Source organism: Channa argus, chromosome 4 (assembly GCF_033026475.1).
Source record: "Channa argus isolate prfri chromosome 4, Channa argus male v1.0, whole genome shotgun sequence".
Taxonomy (NCBI): domain Eukaryota; kingdom Metazoa; phylum Chordata; class Actinopteri; order Anabantiformes; family Channidae; genus Channa; species Channa argus.
The window spans coordinates 5558465-5577893 of NC_090200.1; the positions used below are offsets into that span (position 1 = coordinate 5558465).

The 19429-nt window shown below is 43.7% G+C and overlaps 1 protein-coding gene across 8 annotated transcripts in view; it reads left to right on the plus strand.

Moving 5' to 3' along the window:
• tns1a (tensin 1a) overlaps positions 1-18957 on the plus strand; it is a 74781-nt gene extending 55824 nt beyond the window's left edge. For 6 of the 8 annotated variants that reach the window (XM_067503054.1, XM_067503051.1, XM_067503052.1 and 3 more), the window contains 17 exons: positions 6746-8422; positions 9150-9230; positions 9627-9790; positions 9966-10116; positions 11736-11801; positions 12318-12396; positions 12630-13162; positions 13260-13346; positions 13520-13648; positions 13727-13822; positions 13999-14076; positions 14376-14447; positions 14735-14761; positions 15072-15240; positions 15384-15452; positions 15549-15578; positions 15709-18957. In XM_067503054.1, the coding sequence (XP_067359155.1) occupies positions 6746-8422; positions 9150-9230; positions 9627-9790; positions 9966-10116; positions 11736-11801; positions 12318-12396; positions 12630-13162; positions 13260-13346; positions 13520-13648; positions 13727-13822; positions 13999-14076; positions 14376-14447; positions 14735-14761; positions 15072-15240; positions 15384-15452; positions 15549-15578; positions 15709-15838 (3638 nt within the window). In that variant the 3' untranslated portion in view covers positions 15839-18957. The remainder of the gene's footprint in view (positions 1-6745; positions 8423-9149; positions 9231-9626; positions 9791-9965; positions 10117-11735; positions 11802-12317; positions 12397-12629; positions 13163-13259; positions 13347-13519; positions 13649-13726; positions 13823-13998; positions 14077-14375; positions 14448-14734; positions 14762-15071; positions 15241-15383; positions 15453-15548; positions 15579-15708) is intronic. The other 2 variants (XM_067503053.1, XM_067503055.1) reach the window with 2 other exon arrangements.
• Positions 18958-19429: the final 472 nt, after the last annotated feature.

Genomic DNA, 19429 nt, shown 5'->3' on the forward strand with positions numbered 1-19429 from the left:
CACTCTGCAATTTGGGTACACCAAAAGTATTAGGGACTTTGCTCAGTAACTTCATGTGAACTCGATGGGGCTGGGATATAGTGCGTGTAGGTCTCAGATACTCCGGCCAGCGCTCGGGGAAGAATTATGACTTTACGTCGCGTTTATTCTTTGATATTTCATTGCACTTTCCTGGGATGTCAACCGAGAAAAAGCCGTCACGCGTAACCACGTGGTTCATTACCACCAATTTGTCAACAAGGCCTGTACAATCAGCATGTAAACAAGTTCTTGAGGTTCCGGATATAAAGCTAAAAACTATCATCACTGTAACGTGGTTTTCTTAGCTGGGAAAGTCTCATTAATTTTTACAATGCTTGTCAAATCCCCCACTTAACACATTTATATAAAGAAACAAAACTTAATGGTGATTAAGAGGAGACATTGGTGTTTTGTGTTAGCTGTTTCTGGCTTTACGACTAAATTAGCTACTTCATATCTTCTGTCTCTGCGGGCTTTTTTTTCTGGCCCCTGATTAACACGGTCTCCTTACAGCGATATTGATTAAAGTGCAACGTCCCTGGAATTTAAAAGCTAAAGTGAGCTTGTAGTGCTTCTAGTTGGACAGCTTTACGAAATCAAGTTCCAAAATCAAGTTTCCATCATCTAAGAATATAAACAATGTGTCCATCACTACAGTAATATTACAAAACCAAATTCCTAGGTTGTTCCTAAGCCCCTTTAGTTACCGCAAAGTAAATAGATTTCTGTCCCTCAGTGAAACATGGCACCCAGAAGCGCTCGATAAGCCGGAGATGGCAGGCTGACATGTAGGTAAACAGCAGGCAGATGCACATTTATGACAGTTACTGATCCTCCTGAGTGAAAGACAGATGGATAGACAGATGCACAGAAAACCATCCCCCGTCAACCTGTCAGTAGACTAGCAGACGTTCAGGGGCCAGACATGCAGGCCAGAGATTTCCCCTGATGTGAGCCTGTTGGTCCTCTTTTTATGCCTGGGGCGATGTTCGTATGCAGTGATGCTGTCTTGAGCGCTTGGGGTTTATACCGAAAGGAATATTGTTATATATATATATATATATATATATTGCAATATCCCAATATCTGCAGCCTGTGCTAACAGTTTCTCCTTTGCAGCAAGAAAAGAATCAGGTGTGGTGTGCAAGCGCTTGCCAGCCAGATGTACTGGCAGTTATCAAGGCATCTATTTATGAGAGTCACTCAGATGAGAGACAGGGGGATGGATGACATCATTCTGAAAGTTACCCCGAAGTGTGATAGCAACCATGACACCTTTTTCACTGATTGACTGTCACGTCACCTCTTATGGGGGCTCTAAGTGTTTCCCGCTGCCAGAACGTGTCCAAACTCCGTGGCACATTTGCAGCCCAAACTTAATGCGTTTTATGATTTATCCTTACAAGTAAATGTGCTGGAACAATCTTAAGCTGGCAGACAAGTAACGTAAGTAGACAGAAATCTGGATTAAAATGGTTCAACAAGGATATTTTTGTAGTGTCCTCCTGTGTCAGACACACACACACACACACACACACACACACAGGTCTTTTGGGGAAGTCAGTCAGTTGTCCGTCAAACCCAGTCACCCTCTCCTGGCATGCAGACTGGCTGTCGTCACACTCATATGAAAGCTGTGAAGGTGAATGTCACATCCTGCTGTGAGATGCCCAATGGCTGACTGACATCCCCACGTGTGTGTGTGTGTATAGGTGTTTGTGGATGTGCGTGTCTGCCACTGCATGTCAGTCTGTGTAATCAGCGTAGTTCTATGCTTTTGTGAGGCGTTTGGGTTATTGGTAGTAAATTTGAGCACGTAAAGCTGCTTTGGAAGACAAGAAATGAATTTTAGGGCATTTGATATTTCTTCTACCTTGTTTTTATTAACTGATATATATTTATATTAAACCCGGACACTGATAAGAACATAAGAGTAGCAAGTGTGGTCCACAAATATACAACATTTGGATCAAGTCTGCACCATTGTCTAGAAATGAGGACGTATTCCTGTGCTTCACCCTGTTTAGGAATGTTTGGAGTTAATGGACTTTGGAGAACAAACGGTTCTTTATATCTTTCTCAGCCTAGGCCTCTTACTATCAGGGTGTTTTACTCATCCTGACCTCCTACCTTTACTGCTCTCACACCCTTCAAAGAGCCTTTTCTAGCGGACAGCGCCTGGCTTTTTTCTTTTAATAGCACTTACTGCAGATGTGCATCTGTTCGCATGTGAGCGCATACTGTATATGTATTTAGAAACACAAATGAAATCATACACCATATCCAATAACACTTTGGCCATTGCAGACCTCTTTTTCCTGCGCAAATGCTAGATGTGTTCCTTCGTTTTTACACGTGTCTGCTCTTTGTCAAACTGGGGTTGGCTCTTTTGTAAGAGTACCAAACCCAGACCCACCCAGTTTCCACCACCCATGGAAATTTCTAAGTGTTGGATTTGAGACTATTGGCAAATTATTTTGTTGCAATCGATGGCTTTCAACTACTGGCACCTCACGCACGCACCAGTTTCCCAGGTAAATATGAATAACTACTGTATGCTGAGGTAGCAAACTTTACGGATGAGTCTCGGATAAAGAACTAAGAGTGAGAGATTGGCTCAGTCATTCCAGTCATTCAGCAGTTTTACCTGTACCATGTGCAGCGGGAGACAAATAATTGGTATATTTCTAACAAGCTGAACAATGAAAAATCTCAGCTGCTTTCCAACACCAATGTGAGGATTCGGTTCCATTTACAACAATGGTTTTCTGTAACGCTAAAAAAGTCATTTGTTGAAACAGAACTGAAGGAAAAGTGAACTCTGTGGACTAATCAGCCATTTCTACAGCTTCAACTTTGCGAATCTCAGATGTATTAACTTCTGCGTGTATTTAATACACGCCCCAGCTGCTCCATTTGATACAGCAATAACAGTGGTTGTAGTACATTGTCTATTAATATAATATTGTAATATAATAAACCACTGGCCACCGGTGTTTAAATGGCTTTTTAACGGCCTCCAAGTATGGCAGTGTGGCAATGAGACTCTCAAGCGAACAATTAAGAGGAGGCGGCCAAGAGAGAGAAGCTCTGTGTTTGCCTATGTATAAGCAATGCGTCTGGAACGTTTACACCAGAGGAAAATGCCTGTAACGTGAGACAATATAGAGAATTGACAGGTGTGTGTGAAACGTAGCTGGGACCGGGGCTCGAACCCCTGACCCTAATATGTCCAGGTAAATGAATAGTGGCAAATGTGGCCTTGCCCTCTGATGCAAAGACAACACGTTACACTAGGTTACCACAGTAGGAAATGAGCTGTTAGCTACAGTATGTGTGTAAGCGGAGTCTTAGCGACTCGCCCGATCTAATTTCAGGTCGGCTGCCGCTATTTATTGAGACCAGAAGAAAGCCATTTGCTCTATGCAGGGGGGCGAGCTGCTTGTTTGTGCCGTTCAGAGTCACTGGATGTAACATTCAGCTATTCAGATCCTTTTGACATTCAATAGGTGACATCCAGAGAGTTGCATGACATCTTAATCACGATGTTTAGGTGCAATACACATTAAAACTCTAACTCTATGGGTTGCAGTTTGCATATTGGTGGACATATATCACTTAACAATGGCAAGGACGGTATTAACGATTGAACTGTATTATTAATTTAACAAATTGGACATTGCATGTTGCAGCTTATAAAATCCAAATTCCACAAGCTTAAAACTGTTTTGTTTTGAATATTAAACCACTGTATTTCAAGTTTTGTTATCCCCTTTTACTTGTACAGCAGTACTGTTCTTCTGAAGTTCTGAATTTCAGGGTCTTGCTCAAAGGCACCTTGCAAAGATGTCAGAGTTGAACAGGACATTGATCTGTGGTCTTGTAGTCTTCCCGCTTGTGCACATGCTGGCCGTGTGGAAAACGCAAAGTTCGTGACCTCGTGCCACTTGTTTAGTAGCACAAGTTCTTGTCATGCTCGGAGTTTGTCGCTTCCATTCTTTTTTTAAGTCAAGAGGGTTACACCCAACACTTAGGCTGACTCTGGAATTATTTATACTCAATGTGAATTTTTCTTGTTGGCACATTTTTAACACAGCTAATTTATTATTATTCTGCATTTTGAGGTGGTTTTTTTTTTTTTTTTGGCAATTAGTTGATTAAACAGTTTGAACTTTGAGTTTTTGTGAATTTTATTACATTTTCTAGTCTCTCTCTTTTTTTTTTTTTGTTTTCTTTGAAGCTCAGATAAAGTTGGTTCTTGTGCATCTGTTAGGTTGGTGATTCGGTGGAAACATTCCCAAAGGCACGGACCAAAAATTTAAATATTTCCTGGCAATACATTCGTAATTATGATACCACCAGAATTTCACTTCAGGGTGAGGTTAACCAGCAGCTGGAAAAAGTGTCACCCTGGCAAACTTGAGTCGTATTTGCAATGAAGCCCTTAAAGATCATCTTTTATGCACTAGAACAAGGCCATTACCTGTTCTGTGAAAGGTCAGGGATAACAGCAGAGATGAGTGGCGCAGCTGGTGGAATATGTAGCCCACTGTTGTCTAAAAATGCTTAAAATAGTGCAGATTATTTTGCTGTACGACCTGCAGGTAGTTGGATGCTAAGTGAGGGGAACCCTAATGACCTGGCAGGAGGGCAGCAGTGCTGAGCCAACAGATGGTGTGGAAGTTGTAGTTTATTTGAAACGACATCCTTTCCCAGGCAGCGGGGTGGAGGTGAAGGTGGTAGCAGTGGTGGAGTCGCTCCTCCCTCTGACGGGAGCAGGCAGAGATTATCCCAGCGTGCCAGCTCACCCCTTTCAGCAGCTTCGGTGGTACAGCCCCACCTCACTCCAGTAACGCACATGTTGGGTGATGGGTGGACGTGAATCAGAGACGACAGAGAGAAAGAGAGAGAGAGAGAGGGAGAGAGAATATGCCCAGAGGCAGACAGTTCAGTCACACAGGCGAAACAGAGGACTACTGATGTATAGACTGAAATGTGGCTTCTTGACCTCAATCTTATTTCGGTAAGAAGCAGAGCCCTTCAATCATTTCCGGGACTTTTTCGGGAGAAAAACACGGGCTGACCTACAGGTAAGGAGGGTGATTTAATGTGGGAATATACTTCAGAGTTAAATCATTTTCAGAATGGAATAAATGTAATGTTCAAATGTAAGAACCCACATTCATTCAGGAAACTGGGTGGTCATGTAATGTAATGTGAATTCTAGTGCATTTGAAAAAGAAAATCTATGTTTACAGCTCCCTCACCTGTCCTCTTGTTCTCGTTGTTACCGTGCCTGCTTCTTGTTGACATGAGTTTGGAAATAGCTGCAGTCCGAGTGATCCACCATCTGTCCCCAGGGTTCACTCAATTTGGAACACCCCCAACACATGAGCCGGCCCTGGTCACGTATATGTCCTGTATCACTTTGCAAACACATGCTGTAAACTTAAAGCCAGTGTTTCTTCTTGGGTTTCTGTGATTGTTGCGATTCATGGAAGCAAGTGTAGTGTTTTACAATTGACAAAATGTCTACAAGTGTATATGTCTACAGTGTAAAAACAGTAATACAGCCGTGGTGATGTGTTCATGTGCCACAAATAAGATGGATTGGGCGTTTCTATTATCATTTATGTATTTCTACTATATTTAAATGGCTAAAATGTTCGTGGGGTATATTTATTCTCCAAGGAAATGGCCAAATATTAGGGGTCATTAAAGCAAGGACTCAGCTGATGATGTCACTAAAATAGCTACCAATGTGAGATTTGAAAAGACGGAAAATGTTTTCACTAAATCAAACGGGATGACACGACCTGGGGTTTGATCATGTCGAATGCATTTCACACGCTTACGACACTGCAAACAGGTTTTCCCCACGCTTAGAGCTTTTAAATGATGTCATCTGGAAAGAGCACGAGCTGTCCAAACGACTTGCACGTTCGCTTGATTTCGAAATGAGGCTATTTCAGAGACAGAAGTGTTTGGTGTTTGGGGTTTTTGTGGAAGCCTACAGACTGTTTTGAAAGTTCATTCCTTCATTTGAAACCTAACCAAAGGCTTTGGTGTAATTGTTCAGTCCAGAAAAAACTCTGCCTTACCCCTTGTATGGTTATGCCACGGGGATTGGATATACACACAGTACATATACATGGTAAATACGGTGACACTGTGTCCGATTTTGCCAGCATGATTCAGCAGCCGGAAATCAGCTTGAAGTTCATCCTCTCTCTGTCCAGCTCTGGGCTTTCAAACTGGCACTGCTGCTCTTCCCTTTGGCTCACCAAGACCAGCTGTTTTAGTGTGTTGGACAGGACCCACCCAGGTTCATGTCAGACCATGTGGGCCTGCACTCACGCAACGTGACAGCAGCTTTAGTTCAGCAAATTGGCTATTAATAGAGCTAGAAGGGCCGTGTTGCTAATGGGTGGGAGACATGCTGAGCCTCAGGGTCAACAAAGATGGGTGCAGAGGGGGGTCACTGTGCCTCTAGTGCAAGTGATACTGGGATGAATTGACTCAATGACTGGACCAAGTGAAACTCAATCAAACCAGAATGTGCAGGAGGAAACGGTTTAAATTGTCTCCAGCAGCTACGGTACTGATTGTAAGAGACAAACGCGATTCATTTTGGTCATTGTTATGATTTTGTGTATGCTCGGAACTGCATGTAAACATAGAGAGGATTTGTTTATTGTAGTATATCTCTCTATGTTTCTTTCAGATCTTGTTCATACCCACGGTCCCCTAGATGGAAGCCTATATGCCCGAGTCCGAAAGAAAGACTCCCTGGAGGGAGTTGTCACCATCAACGGTCTCCCAGTCCACGAAAACCCCTTGACCAATGCAGAGAATTCATTGCAACACACCAACCATTCTCTCCAAACCGCTGACCAGACCCTTCCTGTGACAGGCCACACGTCCCTCCCTGCTGTAGACCACACCCTGTCCGTGAGCAGTGACTCAGGCAACTCTACCGCGTCTATCAAGACTGACCGTACTGACGAGCAAAGTCAGTCAGTGCTGAGTGCTGTGAACCACAGCAACACAGCAGCAGCCCACCCATTGCTCAGCCCGCAGGAGAAGAGAGAACTTGATCAGCTTCTGAGTGGCCTCGAGGCACCAACTCGCCAAGCCTACCTGTCTACATCAACCAGTCCTGGAGGCGGAATCCGACACTTGGTTCCAGCACAGGTGCATGTCAACGGTGGCCACACAAGGCTAGTCGGTGCCCCTTCCACAGACGAGCGTGAGACAGATATACTCGACGACGAACTGCCCAATAGCCAAGAGGGCAACAGTGTGGACAGCTTGGGAACAATTTCCTCGCTAGAAGGCCAGGCAACACCCGGAGACCTTTACTACCAATCACAGACGCCAGTCAGTGGGCAGAACGAAAGACCATACCTTGAAAGAGGTGTTCTTGGAGAATTGAGTGAGATGCCTGTCCATGGAGTACAAACTCCCACGGCGATGCAAGAGAGGTCTGTGGACTCTGCATCGCCACAGGGGGGATACAACAACTACCAGAACGGAGGAGGGATATACCACTCACAGTCCTTTGGGAATCAACAAGCGAGCGGCCCTGAAACTAATCCTAAGCTGATGCCCAGGGCCCCCGAGAGGAGCACCAGTAGCCGAGAGGCTGTTCAAAGAGGTCTCAATACCTGGCACCAATATAGCCTTCCAGATGATCCATTTGGCCCGCCTCTTCAGTCCACCCATAGCTTGCCCCACTTCCCCACCTCAGCCTCACAGCGAGACATTGAGCAGTCCATTGAGGCGCTCAACATGCTCATGCTTGACCTTGACCCAATCAACTCCCACATGTCCAAGTCCCACAGTGCCCCTCCTGGGGAGAACAGTCTGAATTCATCACAGGTTCCCTTTTCCCAGACCCTTGCCAGGCCCTCGTACCAAGCAGACTCAGCCGTCCGTGGCTACAACAACTCTGGGTCAGTTAACCCGGCGTTTCATCAATCTTTGCGATCACCTGGAAGAGTGTCAACATCGCCCAACCAGAGCCCAGTTATGGAGTCTCCAGTGTATTCCCCCCAGAGATCCAATGCCAGCTACCAACACCAAAACACCACCCCAACACACACCCCTGAACCCTACCTTCACACGCGCCAAGCAATCCACCACTGCCCCACTGATCTCTCTTCAAATTTCAACCAGCAGGTGCAAATGAAGCCTGTGAACTCCCACCCAGGAAGCACGTTGTCCCACTCCCCAGACTTGCAGGGTTCGTCTCCTTACCCAGGCTACAGTGCATCTTCTTCTCCTCTGCCCGCTCTTACTCCCCAGCCTAAGGATACATCTTCTTCCTCTCTGGTCAGAGAACAAGATGCAGAGGAGGAGACGCTAAACTTGGAAGGCCTGGTGGCTCATCGCATCGCCGGTATGACTTTTTCAAAGTTTTTATTAAAAGGTAAATGTATTTGTCCAAAATGCTTACATGAACTCCGGTTGGATTTAGAGCTTTATTCCGTAAAATCACCTTTTGCTCAAAGCATCTGTGATGCCTAAAGCAGCAAACGGCACGTGAGCAGCATTTCTGTTACAGATTCACCAGGGAGGGCCGTACCAGAAGGATGAGCCGTGCCTGTAAAATTAGCTGTGCAGCTGAATAAAGCAGAGCTGGGGAGAGTAGAGATGGGAGGAGAGTAAGAATAGCCTAGCATTCAGAAGCCCCAGCTTCCATGCATTGTCTGCATTCATACTTACCTTCATGTGGAAGCTCCCAGGCGCCTCTCACTGGAAGAAGGCTGCAAAGTCCTTGTTCTAAGGTTGTTAGAGATTGACCTGATCCCTCAAAGGTTTCTGCTGTGTACTTTTTAAAACATCTGTTCAACATTTTATAAGCATGCATCTTGTTTCTTCTCATCAGACTATAAATTAGATATCACCTCATTTGACCTTTTTTTTGTTTTTCATTTTCTCTTCACTCTCATTAGATTCATTTCTGTTCTGATTGTTCTTCTTTTCTGTTCAATCCAACTTTCTGCTTTATGGACAACCCCTTCCACGCATTGCTTCTCCCTCCACACTTCTTTCACCTTTCTCCTCCACCTTCATCCCCCATCTGCCTCCCACCCATCCACCCTGACCGCCCTCCCCGGGAACAGAATACAACGCTCGTATTCGGGGCATCAGTGAAAGCATGACACCGCAACAATCTGACCGCCATCGCTCCTATTCCTTCTCCGGTTTGTTCAAATTCCCTCGCTTTTCATTTCTGACATTTTATCGCCTGCATTTTCTGCTTCTCAATCAATTTATTTATTCCCTGTATTTCCTTCTTTACACTTCTTCATCTTCCTCTGTGTCTGGTTTGCCTACTGAAGACAGGGAGGTTACACCACAGTATATTCACACTTTGCTTTCAAAAGTGTGAAAATCAACCTACACACCTGCTAATCTTCATATTAAAGGGTGTTAAAAAGCTCAACAACAAATTACTATTTTAGACAATATAGGTTGTTTTTCCCCTTCTAATGGTGGAAAAGTAACTGAAATGGTAAAGTTTATTAAGAAATTAAATTTCTGTGAAAGCAGATTTTTAAATGCACTTAAGGACCTGACAACATTTTGGGGTGTTTCAGGAGTTCGCTCCAGAGGAATGACCCCAGAAGTGACGCAGGAGACGGGCCGGCGTCGGACCACCAGTGAAGGACAGTACCAAAGCAGCCATGACAACACACCGAGGGTGAATTCACCGGAATTTGCCAACAATCTGGTCCTTAACCCAGGAGGAAGACCCAGAGAGGTAAAGGATTCAGTCGTCAACTTTTTATTCTTTGTCTTTGCCCTTTCGAAAATAATAAGCCGCATTGTTCGGTACATTAGGTTTGGAACCAGCCACTTCACAACACTCCTCTGTGATTTACTGCGCGTAGTAAAAAAGGTGTAGCCACTTCCCATGTCGCTCTCGTCTCTTTCAGGGTGTCGTGCAAAGCTACCGGGAGGCGTTTGATAACGACGAGATGGACGGGTTCGCCAACAGTCCCAGCTTCGTAGGCAGTGGTGGTGGTGAGAACTCTCCCCGGACCCCCAGCTTTCCCGTGTCGCCACAGTCTCCTTACTTCAACATGTGTAGGTTCACACTGCCTGCAGACAGAGGGCGCTGTCAAAGTATCTAAACCCTCACTTTTAAATGTATTATTCAACTTTACTTTATTGCTGGAACACAGGAGAAAGAAGAAAAACGTAGAACAGATGAGATAACGTCACAGGTGTTGTGCAAATGCAGTTTCACACCCAAAAATTTCAAGACCAGTACTAGTGAGGGCAGACATTCATTTCGCAGACATGCAAGTTCAAATAAAATCTCGTTAACAAACAAATGCCATGAGCCTCCTATACACTTTGTGTTACACCTGCATCCTTCAGAAATACGCAGGCCAGCGCTAGCCTCCACAACCAGAACGTAGCAGAGGAAAGGACTTTTCTTTCCATTGCTGCTCAGACATATAGGTGTTGCTGGCAAAGTGCTGGAGTGGGTCCATGTTGTGTTCATTCTTGAAAGGAGCCAGGTCTTTGTTAAACCCTTGACAGTACTTCTGAGGCTCCCGCACGGCCTTTTTAGTGTCGTATGCATACTAGCAAAACGTGCATGCAAACGGGATGCAGGCTAAAGTTCGATCCGCTTTATGAAACACACAAAAATGCAGGATATGGATTGTAAAATAGTGTCATGCACGCGTCAAGCTTCAGACTGAAATACCGAACATACTGTTCATTTTTGGTCGTATTTAAAATAAGATGCAGATGTTTTGATGTGATGTGTTACATACTAATCAGATTTCATACTAATTTAACCGAATCCCTTGAGAAGTATGGATAATTACATTTGGATTTCAATCCACCCACTCAGTGATGGCACGTACCACCCTCTTTGTGACACAGACTGTATTAAATCTGAGGATTCATATTATTCATGTATTTATTTTGTAAACCAGACCAACTTTATCCACTGTTGCTGATGCATCCAACCGCAATCTAACATGGACTCAGTCATCGTTGCCGTAGCAGCCGATATAAGTCAGTCATAACTACATCTTTCTAAACAACGCAGTTGTGCTTCTTTATGTTGTCGTGGACGCTCATTGCATCATTTGAAGCTGCAGCCTTATAATCTGTTTTGAAATTCCATTTGAATCACTACGAAAATGTATACGAAAAAAGGAATTTGAAATAAATAGTATTAAACTAACATGTGATGCTGATGTATGAAGGTTTTACACACACAGTCGTTAACATTATTATGAGAGCGTAGAATGCTTATTGTGTGTGTCCGTCTGGAAAAAATATAGCTGTGTATAAAAACAATAATATTTTTATATAAATATGCGATTAATAAGTGAATCAACATTATCACTATTACCTTGCCTGTAAAACACTTGTTAATTTGAAACAGTGATTAAAAGCCTCATCGCTATTATTTTGTGCAGGTACAGTTGACACTGACCAAGTGCAAAACATTTAATTCGAATATCTACAACATTTCCATGTAGCATCATATTGATCCTTGAGTGACGCTTCGTGTCTTCATGGTTTTCTGTTCATGCCTGGCTTCTCATCTTACCACCATCACATGTTTTGCTCATTTATTTATAATGCCAATATTTTAATCCCCCCACCCCTTTTTGTGTGTGTGTGTGTGTGTGTGTGTGTGTGTGTGTGTGTGCGCGTGTGCGTGTGTGTGTGTGTAGCTTGCTCTCCTCCAGGTTTAAACAAGTCTCCTCTGTCGACGCTGGGACACCAACAGGGTGGATCAGGTCAGTTTGCGCACATCCATCAGTTAAGAGTGTTGGTACAAAATTGTGACACAGTCCAGATCATTTCCTCTCCAAGTAGTTGTTATCCACAGCATTTTAAATATGCACTGTAGAAATATACATACAGATGTGAAGATGTGAAATTGTTCGTTCATCCAAGTTGATGCAGAATATAGGACACAGTGGAATTAGATTAAAGGAAAAGAACATGTAGTTTTTTGGATCCTGTCAGGACGGTGTCACTGCATTATGTCATAACAAAGCTCTGTAGCCGAGTGAGCAGACGTTTGCTCTGCCACAGTAATTGTTAGCGTCTGCTGCCCTCTGCTGCTCAAAACTCTACTTACTCTTGGAAATGCTTCTAGTAACTGCAGCTAACACTCATTCCTCCAGTTTCTGCGTCTGTCACTCCAACATTTATTTGGGACCTGATGATTTGAATCTGGACAAACTGTCTTAGTGTGACGCACTTAGCTGAGACTGACTCTGTGTGTTTCACTGCTTCCTGATCCTCAGATAACCGCAGTTTCGGGGACTCCAGGGCGTCGTTTAACGCTCCTCTGTCCTCGAGCAGTCCGATTCACAGCGGAGACGGGTGAGTAGGTGTAGGACTTACCAGTGGAATAGTTGTGGTTGGGACATGTGAGTCTGGGTAAAAGTGTGCCATTGTCTTTTAAAGAAGGACCACAAGACTGTTTCTATTCTGCTTATTTTGCATTTTTAATTATGCTTGAAACATGTGAACACACCCTCTAATATTCTGTATGTTTAAAGGATCGATAGCAGATACAGAATGTGGATAAAAAAATTTTAAAAATATGTCTGTAGGAGGAGGACTGGTTCTTCAGATGGTGCCTCACACAGAACAGCCTCCCCTGAGGGCTCCCAAGTCAACATCATGGGCGTCCACACCATCCCCGGGAGCCCCAACACCCTCCACCGCACAGTAGCCACCAACACGCCGCCAAGCCCTGCTCTTCAGAGACGCATGGGTCAGGCCAGCCCCTCTCTGATCCGACACACACCTCCAGCCGGCGTCCCCTCCAGTCCTCTGATTGGCCGAAACCCTAAAACGTCAGCTGCCGGCGTGCCTCCCAGCCCTCTGATGGGACGCCGCACAGCAGCGAGCGGCCACAGCACGCCCGACGAGCTTGGGGCCGCATCGCGCCAGAGTAGCGCCCAACCGCTCTCCACGCCCGTCTTCCACGTCTCCCCACAGCTGCCGGAAAAGAGGCACATGTCCAGCGGAGACACAGAGAGAGTGGACAACAAGAACGTGACACCGACCCCGGGCAGCGGTGGGAGCACGCCCAACCTGTCTGGCACGCACACACTCCCAGACGTCTCCAAGTCCATATATGGTGAGATGCTGAAAAGTGCAGTGAGTATTTTTGAAGCTCACAAAAGGTTCCTGTCCTCTCCAGTGATCACTTTCCCCCTTTCTGTCCATCCAAACAGATGGTTATCCAGACATTAAGATGAATGTCAAGTTCGTCCAGGACACCTCCAAGTTCTGGTACAAGCCGGACATCACCAGGGAGCAAGGTGAGAGTTGGACAGGAAACCACACAGCGCATCATTCATTCATTCATCTCAAATCAGAAGAGAGTAAAAAAACGGTGACAGCCAGGCTCCACCGTTTATTATACTATCGTCTTTGTCCTCTCATTTCAACTCTCGTCCTACCTTCACATCGTCCTCCTGCTCTTACTTTTCAGCCATCAATCTGTTGAAAGACCGGGAGCCCGGGGCCTTCGTCATAAGGGACAGCCATTCTTTCCGCGGGGCCTACGGTCTGGCCATGAAGGTCGCCTGCCCCCCACCTACCATCCAACAGAACAAGAAAGGTAAAATAATCACTACTTGTTTAACTGTCACTATTGACACGATGTTACAAATAAACAAATCAAACGTATTTTTCTTAGTTGGCGACATGACCAATGAGCTGGTGAGGCACTTCCTCATTGAGACGAGTCCTAAAGGCGTCCGTCTGAAGGGATGTCCCAACGAGCCCTACTTTGGTGAGTCACCCGGACTTTTTTTTCTGGGTTAGAAACGTTTCGCTACGTATCCAGTCTTCGGATAACCAAACCTCGATGACCGAGAATCTTCACCGACTTGGTTGTGTTGGTTTGTATCAGAGTGATGTAATTTAACAGTTGTTGTGTGTTTGTTTTGTGTGTGTGTGTGTGTGTAGGTTGTCTATCTGCTCTGGTGTACCAACACTCGATGACTCCTCTAGCTCTTCCCTGTAAGCTGATGATCCCCACTAAAGGTTAGCTTCATTCAGTCTCAACCCACAGACCATGTTTCTTTCTGATAATTAATAGAAGGGAGGGCTCGACTTGAACGCATATTTTGTGCTGTAATTTAATTGTTTTTTTTTACCACATATTTACAGATCATCGCATATACTTGTAATACAATGTTAAAAATGATCCACTACATCAACAGACAAAACTATTGCATGTTTTCGAAATGATTCATAATGACGTTAACCTCTGTGGGAAGAGTTGCAAGCTGCGTTGTTGCGTTTCTGACACGTCTTCTGCCTGTCGGTGCTCACGCTCACAGACCCGAAGGAAGAGGCACTGGAACTTGCAACACCCGCTGATCCAGTTGTGGAGCTTCTGAAGCACGAGGCTGGTGAGAACCAGATAATATTCACATTGGAGAATCCCACAGTAATACTTGGCCAATTCAGTTTCCTTTTAATACACTTTACATAGTGAATACAATACATATATTAAGTCTAGCACACAATACAACAAGCAATATATTTACTTTTTTACTTATTTTATGTGCAAACATTTACGTTTTTGTAACTTTCCTGCATCTCTGTAATGTGCAAATATATTAAGAGAAAACTGCACCTCTAAAGGAACAAGCCCACCTTGTAAGACTGCTCACACACTGTCCCCCTTACCTTACAGTCCAGAAGGCTCCTGAGGAGGCTCATGGTAAATATTAGTTTGCATTGCACCTTAACCGAGTGTGAATGAAATGAATGGATGAATGGAAAAATGACTACAAATGGTTTGTTCTCCTTAAGAAACTCCTCAAATGCACAGAGTCAAGTGAGAGTGACAGTCACTATGAAACGTTGTGCCAACACAGTGCAGTGCATGACAAACTTGCATAACTACACGTCACTTGTGTGGTTGCTTGTGCATCAACCCCCCCCCCTCCTGCAACTTCTGTCGTCTGGCTTTGAACTGCATGCACGTTTTTTTTTTTTTTTTTCAAAGACTTACTCTGTGTCACCTCTAGCGTGCAATGTTCTCTACATCAACTCTGTGGACATGGAGTCTCTCACGGGGCCTCAGGCCATTTCCAAGGCGATCAGTCAGACGCTGGCAAGCAACCCCCTGCCGGCCGCGACCACCGTCCACTTCAAGGTGTCCGCGCAGGGCATCACACTCACCGACAGTCAGCGGAAGTGAGCGAACACACGCACGAGCTAGTACCTTATAAGTGACACAGTAGAAACTATTAAAATAATATAAGACCTAAAATATAATGTGGCTAATAAACGCAGACATTGATAACTCATGTTTTCCTCTTTTTTTTTTTCCACTGCAGAATTTTCTTCAGGCGACATTATCCAATCAACACAGTAACATACTGTGACCTTGATCCCCAGGACAGAAAGTGAGAACTTTTAAGGATCTTCCTCCTATGCAAATATCCAAACAAACTACTGTTTGATTCATTTAGTAAAATGTTTCTGGCGTTTTCCTTCCATAGATGGGGCAAAGAAGGCGGCGGCTTAGTGAAGTAAGTTCATAAAGTAAATGACATTAGTTTGTGCAATTGTACATGTAGGACTTTATGCAACTCAGCAAACCGATTCTAAATCCACACGCTGGTAGTTTTTCACATATTATTCTCTTTTTCTTATTTGCAGGCTTTTTGGATTTGTCGCAAGGAAACAAGGAAGCACAACAGACAATGTCAGCCACCTGTTTGCTGAGCTGGACCCAGATCAGCCCGCCTCTTCCATCGTCAGTTTTCTCTCCAAAATGATGAAGCGGTGAAACCTCCGAATGTCCAAATGGCGGTGGCCATTTTGAAATCTCGGTGTATTTTCCACCAGGATTTGACGGTGTCCTTTTTTTTTTTTTTTTTTTTTCAATTTCCTGTTAGTTTCTTTCCGTTTCCCTTCTGTCTTTGTCTTCTCTCTGCCTTGCTGGTTTGTCTTGGTATTTCTTTCTGGAAGAGTCTATTTGAAGTGACTTGATGTGGATCCAAAGTGGCGCTAGAGGATGTGTGGTGTGGAGCTGTGAATGTGACAAACACGGAGGCCATGGAAGAGAGAAATTTCACAGGGTAACTTGTACTAAAGGAAATGCAAGCTAAAGACTAAAGGAGAAGTGTTAAGTTTAGTTGGTGAACATGTAAGGGTTCGTATGTTTCAGGGTTTTTTGTTGTCGTTTGTGTTGATTGATTTACCAAAGGTACAGTAGTTGCAATGCAAGTGCAAGAACGATGTAGCTATTAAGCCATTATTATTTCTTATTCTCAAAAGTTGAAGCGTTGAACAAAAAAACAAAACAAAAAAAAAAAAACAAAAAAAGGGAAAAGAAACACGGTTTCTCCTTGAACTCGTCTTCAGGAAAAAATGTTGGCCTTGATGGCTTTTAGCAAAACAGTGTCTGAAGACCTTATGCATGTTAGCTTGATCTTTAAGCTTGGTTCTTCTACCTTCTACAAAAATACTTGTAAATCCTTAGAGTGGCCATTTCTGGGTCTGTTGCGTGTTGGAAAGGGCTCTGCAGTGAAACGACTGATGTAAACTGCGCATATCAGACCAGAAATTAAAAAGAAAAAAGAAAAAAAAAAAAAGAAAAGAAGAAACTGCCACGCTAAGGTCACCACACTTTGTGTCAGTGCAGCCACACTCGCATCACCTCGGCCTTTTTTGGTCCAAGCCTGATCGCTCGGTGTCCGAACCTGCTTACTGGGGGTCACTCTTGCCTGAAAAGCCAGCGAGCTCCTGACAGCACGGCGGACGCAGAGAGGAAGACTGTTTGTCCACAAGATGGCGCCACTCACTAAGGCTTGGACCCTGCACCCCCCCACCCCAGCCCAGCGTCACACAGACTTGCCCATCACCAACTGCTTGCAGTAGTGAATCTGTTTCATAGACGCTGCCACTGAAACACACTGGAAATGAGCAGGGACCGGCCCCCTGACCTGGACCTATGCACTGTTCTTTATGCATGTTGTTGTCCCAAAATGCACCTTCCCTCATAGCCACAATCAACATCATTGAATACATTCTATGGTGTGTGCTAAAAACAACTTAAAACCTTTAGACAAGTACACTGAGGTTGTATGACTTGTCAAAGACTGCATGAAATAGACACTTTTTTTGTACTCCTCTCCCATAACGAAGTAGACAACCCATTGTTGAAGTAGTCACATGATGGTGAGATGCTATATTTTTACTTTTTTCTCTAATTTTGGTCCATTTGAACCAGGGTTACCTTTCACTGTATCAAGAACAGTCTAGTCTTTTTCTTTTGTTTTTTTTTTTCCTTCACATTGTCGTCAGAACTAACTTTAAGATACATTTTAGGGCAAATGGTGAAAACAAAAAAAACAAAACACAAGTTTCCACACTGTGCGAAAAAGCCTGCTTGTTGAACACATTGCTTAACCATTCACAATAAGCTAAGGAAAACTGATATTGATATAAATGTACATAGATATACTACTTTGAAAGGTGACATAGCGAAAAAGTATTTATTTTTGTTGCTTTAGTCCCTCATGATTACTCATATATACATATATTGTACAGTCTAGATAAAGAAGATTACCTAACAGGTTGAGGGGGAGAAAAAGATATACTTATTTTGGCTAACGATTTCAAAGTCTGAGGATTTTGAAATGTGTTTGAATATATGATGTACATTACTTTGTACATGTTTGTTTTCAGCTCTTCATGTTTTTTTTCCCTTTTTCTTTTTTTTTCCCTTTTTTTTTTTGGTGTCAGAGCGACGCATGAGTGAGATTGAAACCAAGAGAACTGCATGGACAGAAACAGGAACATGTTCATAGAAGCAAAATGCGTTGGAGCTGGTAGATTTTTAATTTTATTTTTTTAGGCCAATATTAGCAAAGGGAAGCACGAAAGCGTGAAGAAGCCAAACTCAAATGCAATATGAAGACAGGTGTATGCACCCATGACGATTACAATTATCATTTTGCCAAAGATTCCAACACTTTACATCTATGCTCTCACTGGCTGCGTGTTGCTTTTTCTTTGTGTTCAGCTGCTACTCGGTTTCCCTTTTTTTATAGCGTTCACACACACACACACACACACACCTGCTCAGCTTTAACAGCATATGTAAGAAAGCTGTTATATACAGTAGGTCGTACGTGGAACCCAGGGGCCCTCGCAACGATGACGAAAGCCGTTTGGCTTTTGTTTTTACTGGCGTCTCAATGCTCCAAAAATGCGTCGACCTCCATCGCCATCGGCCTGCTGTGCCCCACTTGGAAGTGTGCAAACTTCCCAATACGGAAAGCGGAGTGACTTCAAGTCCATATGGAGGTAAAGGCAATTAGACGTGTCTCACCATGATGCTAAAGCTCTGCAGCTGCAGCTCTGTCGGACTTGCAAAGGTTGTCTTCTCCGGCCTCCTTTGAAAGCCATTTTTTTATTTATTCTTATTTATTCTCTGATTTCTCCGGACACGTCTGTAGCGTTCTTGTCTCATCGTCGCATCATCCCACGATAGCAGTTCTTAACGGTCAGTGTTAACGATTGGAGGAATGTATGGTGGCGCTTTATTGAAAGCAGAGAGGTACAGTGCACTAAAACCGACTACTAACGAGCTGAGTTTAATTTTTGGATTAGTGTTTTTATTTTTAGTTTTTGTTTTGTTTTAATTTGGAAGACAAAAAAAAAAAAAGTTCAAAGCTAAAATCGCATTGTACCTGTTGGCTTTGAGTCAAGAGTTACTCTGTCGTTTCCGTGAAAAAGAAGTGATCTCTGTGACCCCTATGTATGAATGTGCTACTATCGATTTACAATAGGGTCTCAGACTTTGTTTGCGCTTATCATTTACATTATATTGTCATGGCTTACCTGTTCCTAAGAAGAAGAAAAAAAAACATTAAAGCAATACAAATCAGTTACATTAAACCTATGTGGGTGTTCATTTACTGACTCAGTAGTGAGATAATCAGGAATTGCATGATTATTTTTAGCAGGTTTGATCATTTCCCCGACTCACCGAATCCTTCGTCGTGCAGCTTCTCGGTCAGGCACGCAGCTCACCTGTTTAGGTTTTATGTGCACATAAAACCAGCCAAATCAAATGTGGCAAAGGATTAAAGCAAGGTTTTGGTCACAGTTAAAGAAGAAAAGCCTTATATGGAAATCAAAACCGTTTCCTCATATGAAACCTCTTTGCACGGGAGTTGAAGGCACATGTGACTGTTGATTCAGCCTCTGCTCTTCTTACCTTTACTCACTACTGCCCACGAAATGACGCGCTTTGGTAATGTGGCCATTTGATGCAGTTCATGATTTTATCTCTGCACTAATTTTTACCTGTAGGGATAAAGAAGTGTGAAGTATATCAACTTTTTTCAGTCATTTCAGCTTTTGTCTT